The 20,769-nt window shown below is 32.4% G+C and overlaps 1 protein-coding gene across 1 annotated transcript in view; it reads right to left on the reverse strand.

The window, feature by feature from the left end:
* The window catches only part of LOC130903495 (bestrophin-2), a 104,479-nt gene that overhangs the window by 41,923 nt on the left and 41,787 nt on the right, over nucleotides 1-20,769 (reverse strand). The window contains exons 2-3 of the mRNA XM_057815620.1: nucleotides 5,808-5,918; nucleotides 2,483-2,654 (exon numbers count right to left, since the gene is read on the reverse strand). Coding sequence (XP_057671603.1) covers nucleotides 2,483-2,654; nucleotides 5,808-5,918 — 283 coding nt within the window. The remainder of the gene's footprint in view (nucleotides 1-2,482; nucleotides 2,655-5,807; nucleotides 5,919-20,769) is intronic.

A 20,769-nucleotide genomic window follows, 5' to 3' on the forward strand; every position in this document is an offset into this window, starting at 1 on the left:
AGATTATCACTTGATTGCATTAAATCCACCACGCAAACGTTCATTAAATATTACTTTTCACGCATTAGAATGTATAATCTCTTTTCTACAGTATAATTTATGATATAAATATCTAATAATTATTAGAAAAACTTACTGATATATTAATCTGAAAAGCAAGACTCTTCGGAACTGGAATCGTTAAGATTAATGATTACTAACGTTACGGATAGTAATAAATCTCCTTATAACTTGATATGATCACATTTGCATAGTTTGATTTTAATGTATCCCAAACAATTTCTATAGGATTAAATAATACGGATGCAGCCTTAATTAAGTATGTTCTTGAGTGCTTGCAAATGCTACGTATCAATAAAAATTTTTTTGTGGGAACACTCTTAGCATTATTATTTAGCCCCTTATTTTTCATAAATTTTGAAATATCTTCTTTTTCAAAACTGCTTTTATGAATTGAGTTTAATAATCGAGATTTATAAAATACTTAATTTGGAGAGATGTTTGATACGAGCGGGTTAGTAAACAATTTCTCAAATAATCGCGCGGTCATTCTTGATGGCTATCAGCATTCAGATCTCATATAATATAATGATACTTTTTTTCTATCTGGGATTATCTTTAAAACATCTTCTTTGTGACTAGTGGTATGTACGAGTGTTACAAATTAAGTTTTGAGATAGACAAATAAAAACAAATATTTATAATTAGATATAGATTATTTTACATTCATTAACCGCTCCTTCAGGTATAGAAAAACGTTGATCTCGCAATTTATTTTTGATCTACGATAAGAAGAAATAATTGGGTGCTAAACAAAGACCGTATGGGGGATGAACCCCATTAATTCTATGTTTTGATTGTTCAAAAACGTGTTTCTTTGAACTGATGTGTGAAAGCTCGAATTGTAGTGGTGAAGAATGATTTTTCTTCTGCGATTGGTTTCTCTGATTTTTTCGATTTTTGCTTTGTGCGCGAACAACATTTGTTGGATTCAGCTCGTCCTAGAAGACCCATACAGTCGATTGTTGTTTCGAGTCCATATGCATAGATTTGTTGATGCGCCGCAATTGAATTTTTTCAGTATTTCTTTGCACCAATCGACACGGGCTTTTTTTGAGCGATATTATGCGATATCCAATAAGAATAAATATTTTTGATAGCCAAATGTTAATGCTATATTGAATGTTTGCGGGTGAAGCTGATGCCCAAGAATGTCTCAATCTCACGGTATGTCACATGACGATCTTGCAATGTTAGTTTACGCACAGCATCGATGTTTTCTAGCACAACACAGGATTTTGGATGACCTTCACAAAAATTCATCCTGTAGCGAAGTGCGACCACGATTGAAATCGGAAAAGTAGTGAAACACGTTGACAAGAGGTGGAACCTCACCGAAAATCATCGCACAAAAATGTTCGTGGTGTAATTCCATTTTTTGATCAAGATTAAAGTTTCAATCATTTGTAAACAACTCAAATAGCACTAGCATGACAACACGTGTTAGTACGTTTACCATTAAAAATATCAATCTTTAGATTTGACATAGTCATATCTGTGTTGTCATATCTCAAAACTTAAGTAGCAAACTCATTTGCCGATTATCTAATATTGCCATCTATTGTTTCTATCATTACTACTGTTGCTTCCATGTTTATCGGTCGTGTTTATTAGTAATGTGGCTATGCTCTGTAGCAACTCAGTAGCTTCATAGTTTCGGACTTCTTTTGCTATGTTTCGTCAATTAGACAATTTTGCTTCACCTTTTATTAATGAACATTCTTCTCCAGAATAATCAAATCAAATTTATGGAATATAAAGTTCTATTAGATGTTTGTTGACATATATTTTTTGTGTCACTAACTATGTATTTCAAGAGACTAGTGCAATACCCTCAACACTAAGAAGGTTATTGTTTCTAAATCGTACATCGCGATTACGTGAACTGAATAAATGAATACAAGCGTTACAATTTATTCTCGATATTCTAGATCTCACCATTTTATTTGAAAACATGTCGATGTTGATGTCTAGTCAATATATAAACAGTTGATTTGATTTTCTATTGATTTATTTTCGATTTCCCATTTATATGAAAAGGTAATTTCCTCACGGATCGTTTGAAGTCTCTGTTGAGCGTCTATTTTAATAAATTGTTTTAACCTTATTTTAATCGTGTTTTTTTTTTATATCAATTAAATCCTCATCCGTTGTTGACGATGACTGGTATAGGGAAAAATCGCACAGGATAAAATATGGAGATAAAGTGGATCCTATTGAAGGTGATTATTTCTTATAAGAAATAGAATTCATTGGTCATTCATTTAAAATGTATTTGAATACAACGAATCTGTCTGTTTTGATACTGAAACAAAAAATCACTCCTGGCGATTTTCCAAAACATTTGTTAGGATGTTAAATGTTAAATTTACCTTACATGTGCTTCTTAAGCAGAATAGAAGTAAAAAGAATACGTACTTACCGCACCTGGAATGCCCGCATTCAGGAACAAGGCAAGAGTATCAGGCCATGGGAGCAATTTGTATTGATCCCACCATCTGGCTACGACTAAAGATACGTAAAATCCTAATACGAAAGACATTGGTATCGTTTCACTTTGTTGACCAAAATATAGCCGAATTTTTTCAAATATTCTGTAACAAAATGGAATACGATAATATTTTGAAAAATAATAATTGATTAATAATTATTTATGCAATAAATGAGTAAAGTAATACTTTTTTCCACGGATAGGACGGCATTTCCTACGAGTGAAAACAAGTTACTTTATTCACGAGTTTCGTACAAAAATTATTCTACGTCCGTAGTCTTAAAAAAATTCGAGAGAACTTTTATCAATTTTTATTAAGTAATAGTAATATTAAAAGTACAATTGTGAGCATTATTAATTTAAAGTGAAGAAAAAGTTACATTACTATTGGTATTTGAATTGGCAGCATTTAACGAGTTTAAAGAAAAAACATCGTCTATAATTAGTAATTATTGGATTGTTGGTAGAATCGTGGACATTTACAATGTTGCTTGAAGTCGAATTAGTTGTTCTCGTTAAAATTTTCACTGCGGAATCCATTTTGTTTTTTTTTGAGTCATCTAGGTATCCAATCGCACCGGGCTTCTTTAGTTGAATATATCACCACCGGAATCCACTAATAGAGACGCCGAAGAGCGTTGAAATGTATGCCCTGTATAGTTTTTTGGATTAGGTAAATTCAAATATGTTGAGATAAGCGAGGGAATTTTTGAAAAGGTATTGATACCAACAGCTTGGATTTTGCATAATCCATTTCTTTACTGCAAAAAGAGCTGATATGTTTTGACATTTGTGGGTCGTTGGTTTTTTATTTTTTATATATGTTTACCAAGTTTAATCTATTGTCAGATATTTCACCAATAACAGTAAATCGACGTTGATCATGAGTTTTGTGTCAGGTACTGTGATAATTAAAACATTTCCGCTATTATTAATATAATAATATAAAAATAATCGATTATTCTCGTGAGATTATAAAGTGAAAATTGTGAGAAAATTCTAAGTTATCAATCTTTCCCGAACTTAGTCCAATATTTAGCTAAATCACAATTAAACAATTAATGTTTTAATATATCAAGCTTTAAGGCAATGCGCCAATTGGGACACGTGTGAGGTGGCGCATCCCAGCACGTGGTTTGTAATCTACAAGATGAAATACATTGACGCAAATTGACGACGCAGCACGACCTGATACGACATGCGTGAGCACACAGACGTGTCCCACTGTAGTTCAGACACAGTTTACTGTGCCACAAGGGTGGGTGAGTAGCAAGTCATTAATTTTTTTTAAGAAAAAATGACAGAAGAAAAGTTAATAGAGGCGCTAAGGAAATACAGAGAACTTTACGATACAAAAAATGATGATTATGTGAAGACGAAACTGAGTAATCGAATTTGGGGTGATATTGCAAATGATTTCTTCATCATCAAAGAATAAAGCAACACTTCTTACTCAGCATCATCCGATTCTGATTCAGAACTTAAGTGCAATAAGAATAATCGTTTTATTTCAAAATTAATCAAAATTGTCAGACATTTTTTGATGCCGGCTAGTCGCGAACTGTCAATCAAATCCAAACCCCACCTTTTCCTGTTTGAAATCCCATGTCTCGATATGCGGATCACCACCCAGCACGTGTTACATGTACGAGTAGTGTCACGCTACCTCACACGTGCTATACGTGTCCCAATTTGCGCCATGCCTAATATCTATTATTTTTATTAACGTTTTAGTGGTCTCTTAGGACAATAGCAGACTGTTTTTGACATGAGACTACTATATTATAAAAAAAGACCTCCGCCGCGATAAACTCGAAGATTACTGAACCGATTCATGCGGTTTTCAGTAGTAGATAGAGTGATTAATGAGGAAGATGTTGGTATATAATTTTTCAAGGTTATGTGTAAATAAATTGTACTATAACGATGAATGTTTGAAGTGTCTCAAAAGTCAAGCCAGCTGAGAACTTTCATTGCCTAGTGCCTAACTGCTCTACAAACAAGTTAATGAGTAATGACATAATATATAGTTTTTAAGGTTTTTTTAAGCTGACATTGTTCAATATATAATTTAAAAAACATGGTCACTTTCAAAACTGTAATTGAGAAGCTACAGTATTAATCGTACTCGTGATTATATTATTTTTTAGGTCATTCAAAATTTGAATCAATATCTTACGGGTTATTACAAATCATTTTCGGGAGGTAAATTGAATTCATATTGTTTAAAACGAACCTCGCTTGATGTATTTTCTAAACAAAGTATATTTTTAGTATTTGAAAGTAATAAATATAGTAATATTGTACATAAAGAAATATTCTAGTTCACTTCGAGTGCATGAGGTAGTAGCCCAAACTTTAATTCATTAATTTTGACCGTTGCAATAACGGATGTGCGAGCTGGTGCATTGTCTTGATGAAACAACACTTTCTTCTTAGCCAACTATGGCGTTTTTTTTCTTGATTTATTCGCACAAATGTTGCAATAAGTTCGCATAATACACGCCGTTGATAGATTTTCCTTTTTCAAGATATTCAATGCAAATTATCCCACACACCAAAAAACCGACGCTATGACTTGCCTGCAGATGGAACGGTTTACCTTGTTAGGAGCCGGTTTACTCTATTCATTCCATTATTTTGATTGTTCTTTTGTTTCGGGTGTGAGATGATGGAGCCACGTCTCATCCATGGTTATGGAATGGCACAAAAATTCGGCTTTATTTCTGTGAAACATTGTTAAACACTCGATGGAAACATTTTCACGACGTTGTTTCTGTTCCATTGTGGGTAAGCGCGGCATCCGTCCAAATTTTCAGTTAATATGTGATGTACCGCACTTTTTGAAATGCCAACTATGTCTACTAGCTCGCTCACTCTTATTCGACGATCATCTAGTACGGCTTTGTGGATTTTCTTCAACATTTCTGGAGTCGTCACCTCATTTGATCGACCACTGTGATGCTGGTCTTGAAACTTGGAACATATGCTGTATAGATTGTGTACTTTCTAATGCAGAGGCATTTTTCAAGCAACTACCGCCATCTCTAGGTCAGGCATGGTAGTTCTGGGACCATCCATATAAATATCTATGTTTACTAACCACGCGGGAATCTTTTGTTTTATGAAACTCGTTTTGCCGAAGGTATCAACTGAAAATATTCGCATTTTTATAGATTTGACACTATTTCTGATGTATAACGTAAATGAGGTAGAGTAGTATCTAAGAAATATACGCAATATATTAAATGCTCACCTTTGTTGAGAATCTGTTAAAGCAAACCTATAGATAAAATTTATCACATAATATAAAAACAAATATGCTAAGAGTTCTCGCCACACTAATTTGTATACACTTCCTCGCCATCTGAAACAAAAAGAAAATATTATTAGAAGTATTGAAAATAAAATGACAGTAATAAAATATGAGGATGTTGATTAGAAAATCATGAATCATGAATCAAGAGTCATATGCGGCAATATTCCTGCACACGGGTGAAAGTTAATTTTTATATTTTAAAGGAAAAAAGTTTAACAACATAAAATGTTCTGTTTCCTCTCCGAATTCCCAAGTTGTGCGGTTAGTACTTTCTTATAATTTTTTACGGGACAACCTGTCTCAGAACAAATTTATTACTAGGAGTGAGCAATATCAAATGCGTAGATTCAAGAAATTTTATATAATAATATGTTAAAATAACAAGTTAATAATACAGATGAGGAAGTCTTGGTAATCATAAAGTTGTTATTATGTGATTCGATTAAGTTTTAATCGTTATTGAATACCGAAATCGTGAGATGCTAATTTGATGCGATTCTTTTGAAAAAAAAAAAACACATATTTGTATAATCAATAACTATAATTTGTTATATGAAATTTGCCTGCAGGTGATTTATTTCAATAATAAAAACCACTATCAAAAGTAGAAGTGTCCATAGTGTATCTATTTTGTGAGTAAAGAATGTTTTTCTAGTGACCACCATACATTAGTAAATAGTTGTTGAAAAATATTAGTGCTCCAACTAATTCGGTATTTTTAAAAGGAAATAGATAATTATTAGAATGATTAAAGACGCCAGAAAATAAAACACTCGATTTAATGTCTGCGTATTAAAAAAACTGCGAATAACATCGTATATGCATTATTTAAACATTCTTCTTTTTCAATACTATTACGAACTCGTCCACGACATGGATACTGAAGTCGGTTCTGTTAGGTTATAATTCGTTCGATGTTTGTTTGTACACATATTTTCATCATAGCGGCGTCTTTCATATCTTTTTTTATAAGCAGCGAAGAGTTATTTATATTATTTTCTTTAAACTAATTTCTAGAAAAATCTTTCTATTTGTTTCTTTACTTTTTAGAATTCTATAAATTTCTTTTTGATACATATATCCGAGCTTGTTTAGCAGCGATAGTTTAGTATATAATTAAAAGTCATAGTGACTGGAACGAAATAGAAATTCAAATATTGTTTAAATAAAAGGAAAAGACAAGGTATGTAAATATATTCCACCGTTGAAAAACAGTTTAAATAAATTTGGAAATAAAAAAAATATTACAACACGTTAGTTAACCTTCAATTGGTTGCTATGGAGTAAAAATTACGCCAAGCAACTTTAGGGATTAACAAACTACATCATACATCTTTTGAAAAGATATGTGTGACTGACCCTCGAGAATAGCTGGGGGACAAACTGGCCACTATTAGGGAAATCTTTGATAAATTTGTAAAAAATTATTCACCAGGAAAGGACATGGCAATTGACGAGATGCTGATTCCATTTCGTGACAGTTGCAGTATGAAATTTCAAAGTTAACTGTGGTGAGCAGCCTACAGGAACATTTGAATTAACAAGTTCTCCAAATCTTTGATTGGTAGAGTCAGTCAAAAATAATAAAAAAAAGTTTAAACACTGATAATTGGTATTTTCTAGTTCATACAGTACATGAAAAAATTTTACAATTGTAGGCACACTAAGAAAGAATAAGGAGATCCATAAACTTATTTATATTTCCATTTTCCAATAAAACACTGGTATCTTATTTTGTGAAAAATTGGCTTTTCGTAATTTTGTATTAATTACTTAGTTTTTTTGGTATAAATTCAAATGGTATTTATATTCTACTATATAGATGGCGAAAACCTAAGAATATTTCTTGAGAATTTATCTTTAAGTCTAAGAAAGCCGCATTTTTCTATGATATCCAAAATCTCAAATATATCTTTGGGCATAAAATAGTTTCTCCATCCTCTTAGAATGGATAAAGAGCCAATACAAACAAATACTGATAAAACGAGAGGAAGATGTATTGAAGATGTCGACTGAATTTGCAAGGAACAAGCATGTTAACAATTTGTAATGACAACACATATTTGTCTACAGTATAATCAGCCCAATCAAGATAACATTGCTGAATAAATTAAGCTAAAATCAATCAAACGCAAGAGGTTAATTTCGATTTAGTTTGATTTAACACATTTTTCATTGGATATACATGAGTATTTTGGAATTTCTTTGTGATTAATTTGTATATTTTTTCAATTTCCATTCAGAGTGTAATAATCTAGACACTACAAATCAATAATTCAAATTACTAGGCAATCTACATTTCTTTTACAAGTAGGATAATCTGCTTTGATCACCTTTGGAAATGGCGTACAATGTACGCTAAGTAACTAGTTGTGTGAAATAATCCAAGAACAATTCAAGGCTGAAATATCAGGTAATAAATATGTAATTATGTACAAACTAAGTGAGTATTGTATATAAAATTTTTGAGTCTGCTTCGTTATTTCGTTTTTCAAAATTACTCAAAATCAAATTATGAAATTGAGGATTCACTCACAAATATAGAAACAAACAGAAAAGCAAAGTTATGAAAAGAATTGAGCCCACACTCCAATTTCAGTCTCTGGGGGAATGTAACCTGAATGAATCATTTATGTCTTATATATTTGTATCAAATGAAACTCTTATCTTGGAAATGATGCTGGTAGTTAAATGGACAGGGATATTTGCGGACATCTACTCATAGTAGTTTTATATAAAACAATACAGATATCCAATGCTTCCAGCATTAGATGATTTTTCTAAAATTGTAGAGAGGGGAAACATGACTATTACAACAAATATCTGAAATGAAAGTTTGAACGTGGACATATCTATTCTTGACTCCCGAAAAAACAATTCTGGAAAATCAATAACAATTAATTGATCAACTGATGTATGTAAATATTTGAATATATCGCTATCGAAACATTTTCTGCAATAGATATATAAATATATACTGTTTATTCAGGCAAAAAGAATAAAAAACATCTGCTGTACTATCATCAACAGTACCTCCTACATTTGCTGCTTTAGAATAAGATTACAAGAATTCACTCTTAGCGTGAATAAATTTATAAGCTTAATGGGAAGAGTTTACGTTTTGTTACCTACCTGTTTCCTACAATTGATATCTTGTAGTTGTAAAAATTGTTTTGGAAAATGATGGGATTATTCGAAAATAGGAATGAAGTGCTCCAATTGTCATGAACTTGTGGAACAGAATGTTTTCCAGTTGCTATAGTGGAAGACTTTTCATTGAAAGATCCCCATTTCTATCTATCCGTTAAGTAACTACTTCCTAGTTAAACAGCACGTTTATCACAGGTCTAGTATTAGTAGACCTTTATCATTGAGTACGCGTCCAATATCATGAGTTACTTTTAGTGAAGCAGTGACATAACTTGAATATTGCGTAATAAAAATAACAAAGTTTACTCATTGTTTTTGCAAAAACTATTGTTCTTATAATATTGATTCATTGCATAAGTGTTTTAGATAACATTTTAGTCAAGGACGATTTTTATTTTCTCAATTGGAAAGATTGGAACGAATGCAACAAAACTTTTAATTCAAAATCACAGTTCTTTCGATTCTCAATTTATTTTATTATTTTATGTATCAAGTATAAATACTTAGTAGATAATCATGTCCTGAGGGTAAAAGTCTTCCAAAGTCGAGTGCCTTTATTCCAAGGGTTCGTATATCACCCAAAGTTTGTGCATACTTTAATGTCATATCAGTTTGCTCAATAAAATATTTTTTTCAATCTAATTTCATTTTCAAATTATTTAATTTCACTTGTGATATCATCTTGACATTATTATTGTTTTTTTTTTGATAGAATGGTATGAGGTACTTTTTTTTCAGTAATGGAAAGAAAGCTGCTGCGGTTTACAAAGAAATATGTGAAGTTTATGGTGCTGATTGCTCAATAGAATTGGTATAAAAAATGCCGTTCTGGAGATTTTCTCCAAGCTCTGGTTGGCCTTCTGAAGTTGATGATGACCAAATCAAAGTCATAATTGAAAAGGATCGTCTTATAACTGTAGAAGTTGCGAAGAGGCTAGTTAAGAAGCTTGATATTTGGGTATCTCACGAATTGAAAGAAATTCATTTAACATAAAGAATTAAAATTTGCGATGTACACCTTGAACGAAATGAAACCGATCCTTTTTTGGAAAAAGAATCATCACTGGTGATATAAAATGGATTTTGTACAGTAGCATAAATCGAAAACGATCATAGAGCAAACACGATTAACCAGTACAAACCACATCGAACGTTGAAAAACAACAAAAAAAGCTTATGCTGTCATTTTGGTGAGATTACAAAGATGTTGTGTTTTTAAGCTGCTTCCAAGGAACCAAATTCTGTTGTTCACTGCCAACAATTAATGAAACTGGATAAAGCAATCAAAGAGAAACGCCAGAATGGTCAAATCGAAAAGGTTTAGTGTTCCACCATGATAATGTAAGGCCGCACACATTTTTGGAAAATCATGGGAAACTATTGGAGCTTAGTTGGAAAGTGATGCCACATCCCCATACAGCTCTGATCTGGCACCATCTGATTACCATTTATTTTGAAGTTTGCAGAATGGTCAAACTTTCACAAATGTCGATGACCTTCAATCGCACCTGGTTCAGTTTTTTCCTGATAAGAACCAGAAATTTTATGAGAGCGGAATGATGAAGCTGAAAGAAAGATGGAAAAAGGTCATTAAGCAAAATACAAAACGGAAAATATATCATTGATTGAGAACTATTCTTTGTTAAAAAAAAGTGTTTTATTTCATACTACAAAAGCGAAATTACTTTTTCGCCAAAACAATAAGTATCTAAAATTTTAATGTGTCGAAGACAAAAATTAAAATCATGAATTTGAAATTTCCCACTAAATTACGAAAACGCTAAAGCAAAATCTGTAAACGATAAAATTAGAAGACTCAAACGCTAACAAAGACACCAATTTTTTAAATGGATATCGGAAAATAATAGTGGCAAATAAAAAGTAGAAAGTCTTGCCTACTAATTGTTCATATATAATATTTAGATTATGATAAGAATTTTATGGTGGTTAACAAAAAATTCATGTTTATGTAGATTAAAGCAAAATATAAATACAAAAAATTGTTTTTCGGAGGCTAACAATTATTACCACTCGGTAATTATCTTTCAATTTTACCTTATGTTTTACATAAATCAGAGTTAATTAACTTTCGATATTTGTTTTTAAAATTTTTTTTCGTTGTTGGTTAAATATGGCGAGAAAATTATTTCGAGTGTAAATCAAACATTTTTTAAGCCAAAAGAAATCGAGATAAAGTTATTTAAATATTATTCTGAAAGTGCTCCATTCCATCAAATAATTTATAAGTGGTTATCTACTTCTAGAAGTGGCTAAATGGGCACGTACCATGCTGAACCGTCGTTTACTGGAACTACTTCAGTAATAGTTAAAAATATCCGTGCCGTTGTCCTTAGCGACCGTCGATGAAAAAATGTGAGATATTTAATTTGCAAGTTGATTGTTGATTGAGAAATGCTAATCAAATGCTCATCATTTTAAAAATTCAAACAAATGTTTGGATACTTTCAAACTTAATACAAGTGAATTTGTTTGCTCCATTCCATATTTATTGATTATTTATGAAAAGGAAGAACAATAATTGACAAAAATTATGCTGAGTATGTGACACGTTTTGATTCCGCCTTCTTATATATATATAGTATTACCTGAACAGTATTACGATTTATAGCCTCATCAGCAATATATGGGTGATTCCGTTCTAACTGTGATTTTTTGTATTCAAAATTTCAAGATTTTAAAATTTAACTTTTCTAACTTTTTTATGCATATTATTCATCTATTTTACTGTAAAAATAAAACTCTAAGAGGAATTTACTACAACTTCAAAGTATCACGAGCAAGACACAAATGTCGGATTTTGAGTTCCACGGTACTGACTCATTTATCCACGGTACTGACATGGTAACTTAAGATATTAAACAACAAGTGCATCAATTTTCCTCAGTTTGATCATAAACATTAGAATTTATAAGGTGATTAGTTTAAATCTTTTGTTACGACAAAAAAAATTAATAATTTATCGGTAAATTCTAGGAATGGACATGACACGGTACTGACATTCAAGTGATGTAGTATAAGTTTTCTTTAAGTGGCAAGTTATATTGTATAAAAATAATGTTTAAATATCTTAAGAATTATTCAATTAACACAAAATTTTTATTAATTGATTATTAATTAATGACTAATACAAAAAAACAATACAGGACATTGAATATCACAGTTAGAACGGAATCACCCAAATACCTAATCTAGCTCCCTTTGAAATTGGAAAAATGGCTGGAAAGAAAGCGATTTCTGATAAAGAAGACGTGATGGCAGAGACAAACACTTATAACGCGCAACTTCCGAAAGATCGTTTTTGGATAGTTTGAAAAAAGTGGAACTCGTTATACTAAGTGATTAAAATTGTTGATAAACGAACAAAAACTCACAGTAATGTTACTTTTTATTAGAAAAGCACACTTCCGTTAAATCGCCCGGGTAATTATTTCATTTAAGAATGATCGAATTTTATGCTCTAACTAGGTCGTTACGAATTTATGATTTTGGAATAAACATTCCACTGCTGTTTTGTAGACTCTAACCTAATTTTGTACGTTTATCTGTATTTTCTAAAGAAGTGACTGAATATTTTTATTATTAGTTGATTTTTTTCGCGTTTCCAATAATTAGACTTGATGAGCTTCTAATGAACTTGGTTATAATAAAATTATACAACTTTACATCAATAACACAAAATTTTATAACTAATTAATGATAATCCAGGATGCAAATATTAAGATAATAGCGAAAAGTTACTACTTATGGTAATTATATGTATCCTCAAGATTTTTAATTGGGACCATGGAATTTCCATTGCTAATTGTATCGGATTTGGATGTTTTTAATTGTTGTTTGTACATTCGTACTTGTAATTAATTTTATCGAATGGATTTAAAATGTTTTGTTCCGCTTCTTAGATTCATATTCATATGAAGAATTTTGAGCAAATAATAATTATTAATTATAAATTTGAAATTAATGTAAAACAACAGTAAACAAAAATTATGTTAACTATATGATGATTTCGTAAATTGTATTCAGTAACCTTGGCTAAACGTGTACAAATAAAAAGACGTTAGACAAGTATCTGTTATGCTGGTTTCTTACTTATCAAACAAAAGAAATCGATTCCGAAAGAAGACTCCCAGAAAAGAAGAAGATTAATCCAAAATTGATGTTACCTTTTTATCTTATATTTCACCGTTTCTTCTATCACACTTCGAAGATTCAGTGAATTATTTAACAAAAGACTATTGAACAGCTAAAGAAGCAGAACCATCTGCCTCATAATTTGTTGGCTCATTGATTATTCCGCCCGACTCTCCTGATTTGTTGTACTTTATTTTATTGATTATGTCATTACAGTTCTCCTCTGCTTGGTTTTATTCATATTCTAGCTCGGATCGTCTTTTGAAGATTGTAAATTTTTTTTGAAATACTGACTCTGCTTGTTTTTCATATTTTTGTAGTTTGTTTTCTATTTTATACCGATAAAATTCCACATTACTTTTATTATTATCCTTAAAAGTATCCACATAGCATGCAGCAATTTTATTCTCTTTGTTTTTATTACCTTTGTTTTCATAATCAACTTGCTGCAAAATTAGTAGCCATTTCAATCTATTATATTTTATCTCATCACTTTTATTGTACACATCTAATCAAACCATACTTACTTTCATTTGTTTTCATGTTTGTTGTATTTAAATAAATGTATGATATTTATTAGTAGGCACCGGACACTCAATTTCAGGAACTCTTCCTTCCTGTATATCCTAATCAGTAGCTTGTAAAACACAGTAGTTTGTCTATATTTTTATGCTTATGATTCCTACAAGTTCTTCCTCTTTTGTTTTTACTCTGGCATTCCGGTTTTGTTTTGCTAATATTTTTTAATTTCTTGGTAGAAGTTTTTTATTTTTGTAATAATTTTCTTCAATCTATACGTCTATACGTTTTTTAGATAAGTGCTTACATTGTTTTGAATACATGTTGTTTGCACTTCTCTAGTCTTTCGCAGTGGTCTGAATTTTCTGACAAGCGAGAAAATCTGCAATTAATTTATTAAGGGTTCGTTTTCTACAACTGACAAGCTCTTATAATTGATTATTGTCGCCTTTTGGGATAACTTTTAACCTTACACATACCTATAAACTCTCATTTTCGCTTTTTTTTAAGGTGATTTTCTCTTTCGTGGAAACTTGTACCGCAAATCACGTCAGTTCCGCAGGAAAGATGGAAATCAACGTAATCACCGAAATTTTTTTCCGATCAGTAGAAATAAACGGAGTCAAATACGTCGGATATGGAGACAGTAAAACCTTAAAAGACTTTAAAGTCAATGCCAATTATGACGTTACAAAATAATGTGAAATAGATCAAGAAACCTAACCTAACCAAGGTTCTCGAGGGCAAAAGTGCAGGAGAGCTCCAGGTAAAACGATAGGAGAGCTCACGAAATACTACGGCCTTGCTATTTGCCGGTATTCACACGAAGGACGCGATATGGGCCACTTATTACCACAGGAGCTCCACGGATAAAAAATACAAGCGTGAGAAGTGTACACCAGGAGAAACCAGCTGGTATACGTGGCGTAAAGCTCAAGCGTCGAATACTTTATCTTTATTTGTCTTACAAATAAGTACAAGGCTCCTCTTAGTGACACTGTACTGAAAGATGTTTGGGTACTCATACTCAAATCAGTAATGAGTTACTTAATAATATGATTTGGATCTTTGCGCCCAAACATTCCAGCGCAGATGAGGTCAATATTGCCACGAAATTAGCACTGATTAGCACATACACCGAGAGCTGAGTCCATTCACGGGACAAAACGAAAATCGAGCGTGCGGGGGAGGGGAGTAGGTAACTTACATAGCAAAAAAGGCCTAGATTGAGTAGCGGGAGACGTTAGTGGCTCAATATGGACCAGCCATTGCCGATTAGCAGTAATTATAAATAAATTTTCGTAGATACATTATAAAACTTTAAACGCGTTTCTCTCGAAAACGTTTTTAAAAATGGATGACATTCTTCTGACCGCTGCAAACACCATATCGACCTGAAATAGAGTGAACATACTTAAAAAATATGTTTTATCATTTGTTATTTATTTTTTTATGCGAAAAAAACACGAAAACTCGATTTTTTTTAAATTACCGCCATTGTCCGAAATTTGACCTAAACAAAAAACCCATCCGTCATTTCAAGACCAAAGGGTCACAGATTGATAATGTACATGTGATTTGCGTTATAGATCAAGGGGGCAGTGATGTCAGCCACTTACCTCCCTCGATTTAAAGACCTGTTTTCGCGAAGCAGCAACGGCCGCCATTTTTTTCAAAATAAATTTTTTTAACGTTCTGTATATCATGAGTAAAAACGAGAAAAAATCGCACTCAAAAAGCTTTACTCGTCCTTAAAAAAAATAAATAAATAAAATGTAAACACCGGAAAAATGGCACTCCAAGGACAAAGTTCTCCTTAAGTTTTGAAGCCACGTTGCCACTGCCTTACATTATGACATTACATTAACTCTTTTGCTAGGAAATTACTTATAATTTTCTATTAAATAAAAAATTTCGAATGTTTATTTCGAAATTCCTCAGTTATATAATGAATCATGACTTAATCAACTTTTTGAATCGCCCAAAAGGGGTGTTGGTTAAACATAAAATTGAACAATGGAAACAATGTTAAACATTTTTTAATTCTAGACAGTGGACTCGTGAATGTAATCAAGCATGTAAGACATGCCTAAAAAGCATATGACTACTCATTATGAATGCATAAATTTCTTTCTGGGAATATTAATCACTTACTTCAGGTGAGAATTTAATATGTTATTTCAAAATAAAATAAATTATCAGTAATAACTTATTGATGCCCAATACCACAAAAATTTGTTCACTTGTGCTTTATATTTTTCGTTGATAGACTTGTAATAAATTTAATTAATTAAATTGTTTACAGTGGCCATAAACATTTATTTAACGCTTCGTTAGTGCTCATGAGGTTCTTTTTAATTGATAGAAATCCTTGTAGATAAATTTCTTGTTCGATGACATACTCCTCCGAAACGGTTTGAGCAATTTTTATAAAAGTTTATGTGCATATTTAGTAGGTGTAAGAATCGTCCAAAGCTAATTTTCATACCCCTAAATGTTGAGGATGGTCCATCCCTTAATTTTTCTTTTCAAGATAAAATTTTTTCATGATACAGAATTTGAAAATACACGCAACCCTAAATTTTTACCCTCCTACGATCAACTCTCATTCTTAATTTGTTTATTATTAACATTTTATTTTATTTTGTCATGAATATATATTTTACTCTCAATTTTTCACCCTTCTATGATCAACCCCTATATTTCCAGCTCGATTTTTATTACGAGGCAATCTTATTCGAAGCTTATAATTTCAATTTCCTTTCATCGTGTTTTTTTCAATTTAACTTGGTAGCAGGTCGATAACTGATTAACTATCAATCGAGCAGTTATCCCCGTCAGGTGTCTACTGTTTACCTGAATACTCTGTTTACACCACCACTACACCAAAACTCACAATTACACAATAGAGAGATGAGGCGGCCGGGGAAATGTTGTCGCACAAATCCATTGGGTTTCGTGCTGTGTGTGCTGTGGCTCCATTTTGCTGAAACCACACGTCCTTAACGTTCATTTGTTCGAGGCTTGGAAGAAAAAAGTCCTCGATCATGTTACTATAACGAGCTGCATTCACGGTAACTGCACGTTCATTTTCTTCAAAAAAATAAGGATTAATTATTCCCATTACCGATATGGCACACCAGAAAGTAACTCGTTCGCAATTAAATAGCTTCTGGTGAAGTTCACACGGATTTTCACCACTCCAATAACGCATGTTTTGTTTGTTGACGCAGCCCGAAATGTGAAAGTGAGCCTCGTCACTGAAAAAAATGAATGCTTCTTGAGGCAGGTCGTCAAGCAGCACCTCGCATGCGTTTTGATGGGCTACAAAATCGCGCTTAGTCAATTCTTGCACAATAGCCAATTTATAGGGATGAAACTGAAGGTCTTCATGAAGAATTTGTCGAACAGTGGTGTCGGAAATTCTCAGAGCAGCTGCATGTTTGCGAGCGGACTGCGAGGAGAACGTAGAATTGCCTGCCTCACTCTTTCGACAAATTTTTTCGGAGTTCTGGTGGTCCTTTGATGTCCAGTTCAGGGTTTAGCGCCACTTACGGCCAGGATCAAGTCTGTAAGGAGAAATTTTAAAACGAGTGCGGAAGGCATGTTGTGTGGCAACAATTGAGCGATTTTTAGAAAAGTAGCTCTTAACGGTGAATGCCCGTTGCTCTCTCGACCAGAGGACGATGGCAGCTGACTAGAGGGGGGACAAACTTGGAGACTTCCCTCTCCGAATGCGTTCCCTCCCACTCCACCAACTCACCGCTCACCGTAATTTGAAAAATTCCAAGAAAAAATTATAGATACCAGAAGATTTAAAAAAGCTAGAGCGAGTTTCTCCTACATAATATTGTTAATTACAGTTTTCTTGATACCAAAGGTATTATGATTTGAAAAGATAAATCCAAGTAGCTTTTTTTGCTGTTAGGCGGCCCCTAGACAATCAATTTTATCGCGCAATATTACGAATTGTCCAATATGACTGACCGTTTAGGGTTAATATTGCACAATGATTGAACAATGTTTGAGTGAGTTTTGAATTTGTGTAGGTCAGTATTGCGCAATATTTTTTAGACTATTTTTCGGCTTGACGAGGAGTACACTCGCGCGTGCATAATGGTGGAAAAAGAGAATGAAATAGTTAACAAAAGAAAGTTTATCTCAATCAATTGCTACCAATTCTAGTAGATTTTGAAACTGTTCCAAGTTCAGTCGTAAAAAATTTTTTGAAGTCTGCTTCTTCAGATATTATAAAATCTTTTAAAGATTTTCGCAAGTGTATTTCTGGCTTTTTTTGTATCAATCTTTCGACCACCGACGTTACTTACGTTTAGCCACACGCAACAAGCAGCAGCTTTACGCAAAGTGCAGACGGGATCAACACTATTCTTCGACTAAACACGAAAATATTGCGCAGCAGTTCATTTATTGTGCAATTTAATTGATCTTTTGGATTCTAAGCGCCTTTTAATCTTATTATACAATAAAATATATTGTACAATGTTATTGTAGGGTCTAGGTGAGGTCTTACTGTAAGACACAACGCAACAATAACGTCTGACTCGTGCTTTGAAGCTTTCTTTTGTATTTGAAAATGAGTAGGAATAGTTTTTTGCAACTATTTCCGATCTACCAAATGAAAATTTTTATGAATTCGAGATGAAGAATTATGAAATTAGTTATAATGAGAAACTAGATATTGTTTTATATTACCTATGAATTCAGGTGTAGATGTCGTTGACAATTTTTGCATTATCTATAATTTTGACCAATAAAAAAAAAGATTCCAATGTTTAAAATTATAATTATGTATTTTCCATTGTTTATTAACACAGAGAATAGTGTGTTTTAAAATTGAAAAACTTGTAGATGGACATGATAATTGGGTATGTATTAAAATTGTGTGTCCTGAACTCTTTAACCGATATTAAGTATGCATAGTTTTTGCAATAATGAACGACCTCACGTTGTGCAAAAAACTCTAATTCATATGGGTTGGTTAATAGCAATACGCACATGGAAAATTTTTTTAGATCAAGGATACCGTGGTGATATTGATAATTTCTACAATACGGCGTGAAGAACTTCCTTTATGTTGATGACCTTTCAAAGGAGACAGTTTGTCTGAGTTTAACGAAATTGAGGTTTAAAAGGAGGTCTGTTGTTTTTTGACAATTGTACAGAGACGGACTGAATTCCATGAAAACTTAGTATAAGGAGGGTTTAATACGAGCTCTTATGTGCGAATGAAATAAAATATGCATATTTAACGCAATAAGATCAAAATGATGAGAGAAATGCCTCAAAACTTATCATAACTTTTATTAAAATACAAGTAGAATGGAAATTAATAGCATAATGTAATATGGTAACAATATTGTGAATAAATTATTTGCCTGTCAAGATAAGACCTCTTATTAGCCATTACTCCCTCACTTTTAAGTTTTAAGTAAAAATATATTGATTGAAAAAATTTTTTTTTATCATTTATAAGTATTTATGAGGATGGTCCCTGGCACGTGGCCCAACAAAGAAAACACTAATGTTGCAATAAGTTTGCATAATACACGCCGTTGATAGATTTTCCTTTTTCTACATAGTCAATGAAAATTATCCCACGCGCATTCCAAAAGACCGACACCATCACCTTACTTACAGATGAAACAATCTTTACCTTCTTTGGAGCCGATTCTCCCTATTCACTCCATTTTTATTATTGTTCTTTTATTTAGGGTGTGCCGTTTTATCCACGGTTATGAAACAGTGCAAAAATTCGGCTTTATTTAGCTGAAACATTGCCATTCGATTGAAACAACTTCACGACGCTGTTTTTGTTTCATTGTGAGCAAACGCGGCACCCATCGTATGCACAGCTTTCTCATGTTCAAATTTTCATTAATATGCGATGTACTGCACTTTTTGAAATGCTAATATATTTGCTAGCTCGAGCACTTTCTGCCGACGATCATCCAGTACGGCTTTCTGGATTTTCTTCAACATTTCTGGAGTCGTAACCTCATTTGGTCGGCAATATTCTACTGTTGATAACGAAGAAGCAGTCCCAGCCAGAGTAGAATCTAGTTCAGCTTTCATATTAGTTGGGCTAATGTCTTTCAAATAAAAGTATTGGATCACGTAATGATGATCAATTTTTTCCATATTTACAAATTCACTGAAAACGTTCAATATTAATGGCTACCAAACAAATACTAAGCAACGTGATGTCTTCAAACTTGAAACATATGCTGTGTAGATTGTATACATTTTAATTGAGTGGTATTTTTCAAGCAACTACCACCACCTTTAGGTCAGGCCAGGTACTTCTTGTACTATCCTCGTAATTTCGGAATTTCATGAGATGTACCCAGCCATTAATGCACTATGCCTTCACTTATATGTGAAAATTCTCGTCAATCTGAAGGTTACTGTATCACAGATTGCTTGTAGATTCAATTGCGGGCATTTCAAGCTGTACTTCTAGAGGAACTCTCAAACCATGGCTATTATCCGATCCGTCGAATATACTAGATATAGTCGTTATTAACTTCGCTATACAGAGTATGTGACGCATTACTTTATGTTGTTAGTTTAGGTTTGAAATCTCATTAAGAGTTTATCATATTCGAACTATACCTTTTGATCCTCTAATGTTAGTTCATTTAACGTTCTCTGATGCTCAATTTGATTTACTTAATCTTACAAACCAAAAATCGTCGAAATTTTCTTCTTACCAATGTAAGTCGACGTGAGAAATCAAAATTTTGGTTATTCTTATAAAATAAAATTCGTTACATCGGAATGCATCTTCACGAACCAAATCGAGTGGAATGGATTAAGTAAATGACGGTGATGAAAAGATAATGTAATCGTTTATACTATATTCTTCTAATATTAAATCAAAATGAGTTCTTTACTCGTAAAATATTCAGTAAAAATATTATATTTTACTAAATAACATAATTTCATAGACATCAAGGTATTATAATCAATTTAATGTCGAGATAAGTTCAAATTCCAATGTAATTATATGAAAGTTTGACCTCGAATTGACCTATTCATAGAAGAAGCAAAACTACTT

Source organism: Diorhabda carinulata, chromosome 2, assembly GCF_026250575.1.
Source record: "Diorhabda carinulata isolate Delta chromosome 2, icDioCari1.1, whole genome shotgun sequence".
Classification (NCBI taxonomy): Eukaryota; Metazoa; Arthropoda; class Insecta; order Coleoptera; family Chrysomelidae; genus Diorhabda; species Diorhabda carinulata.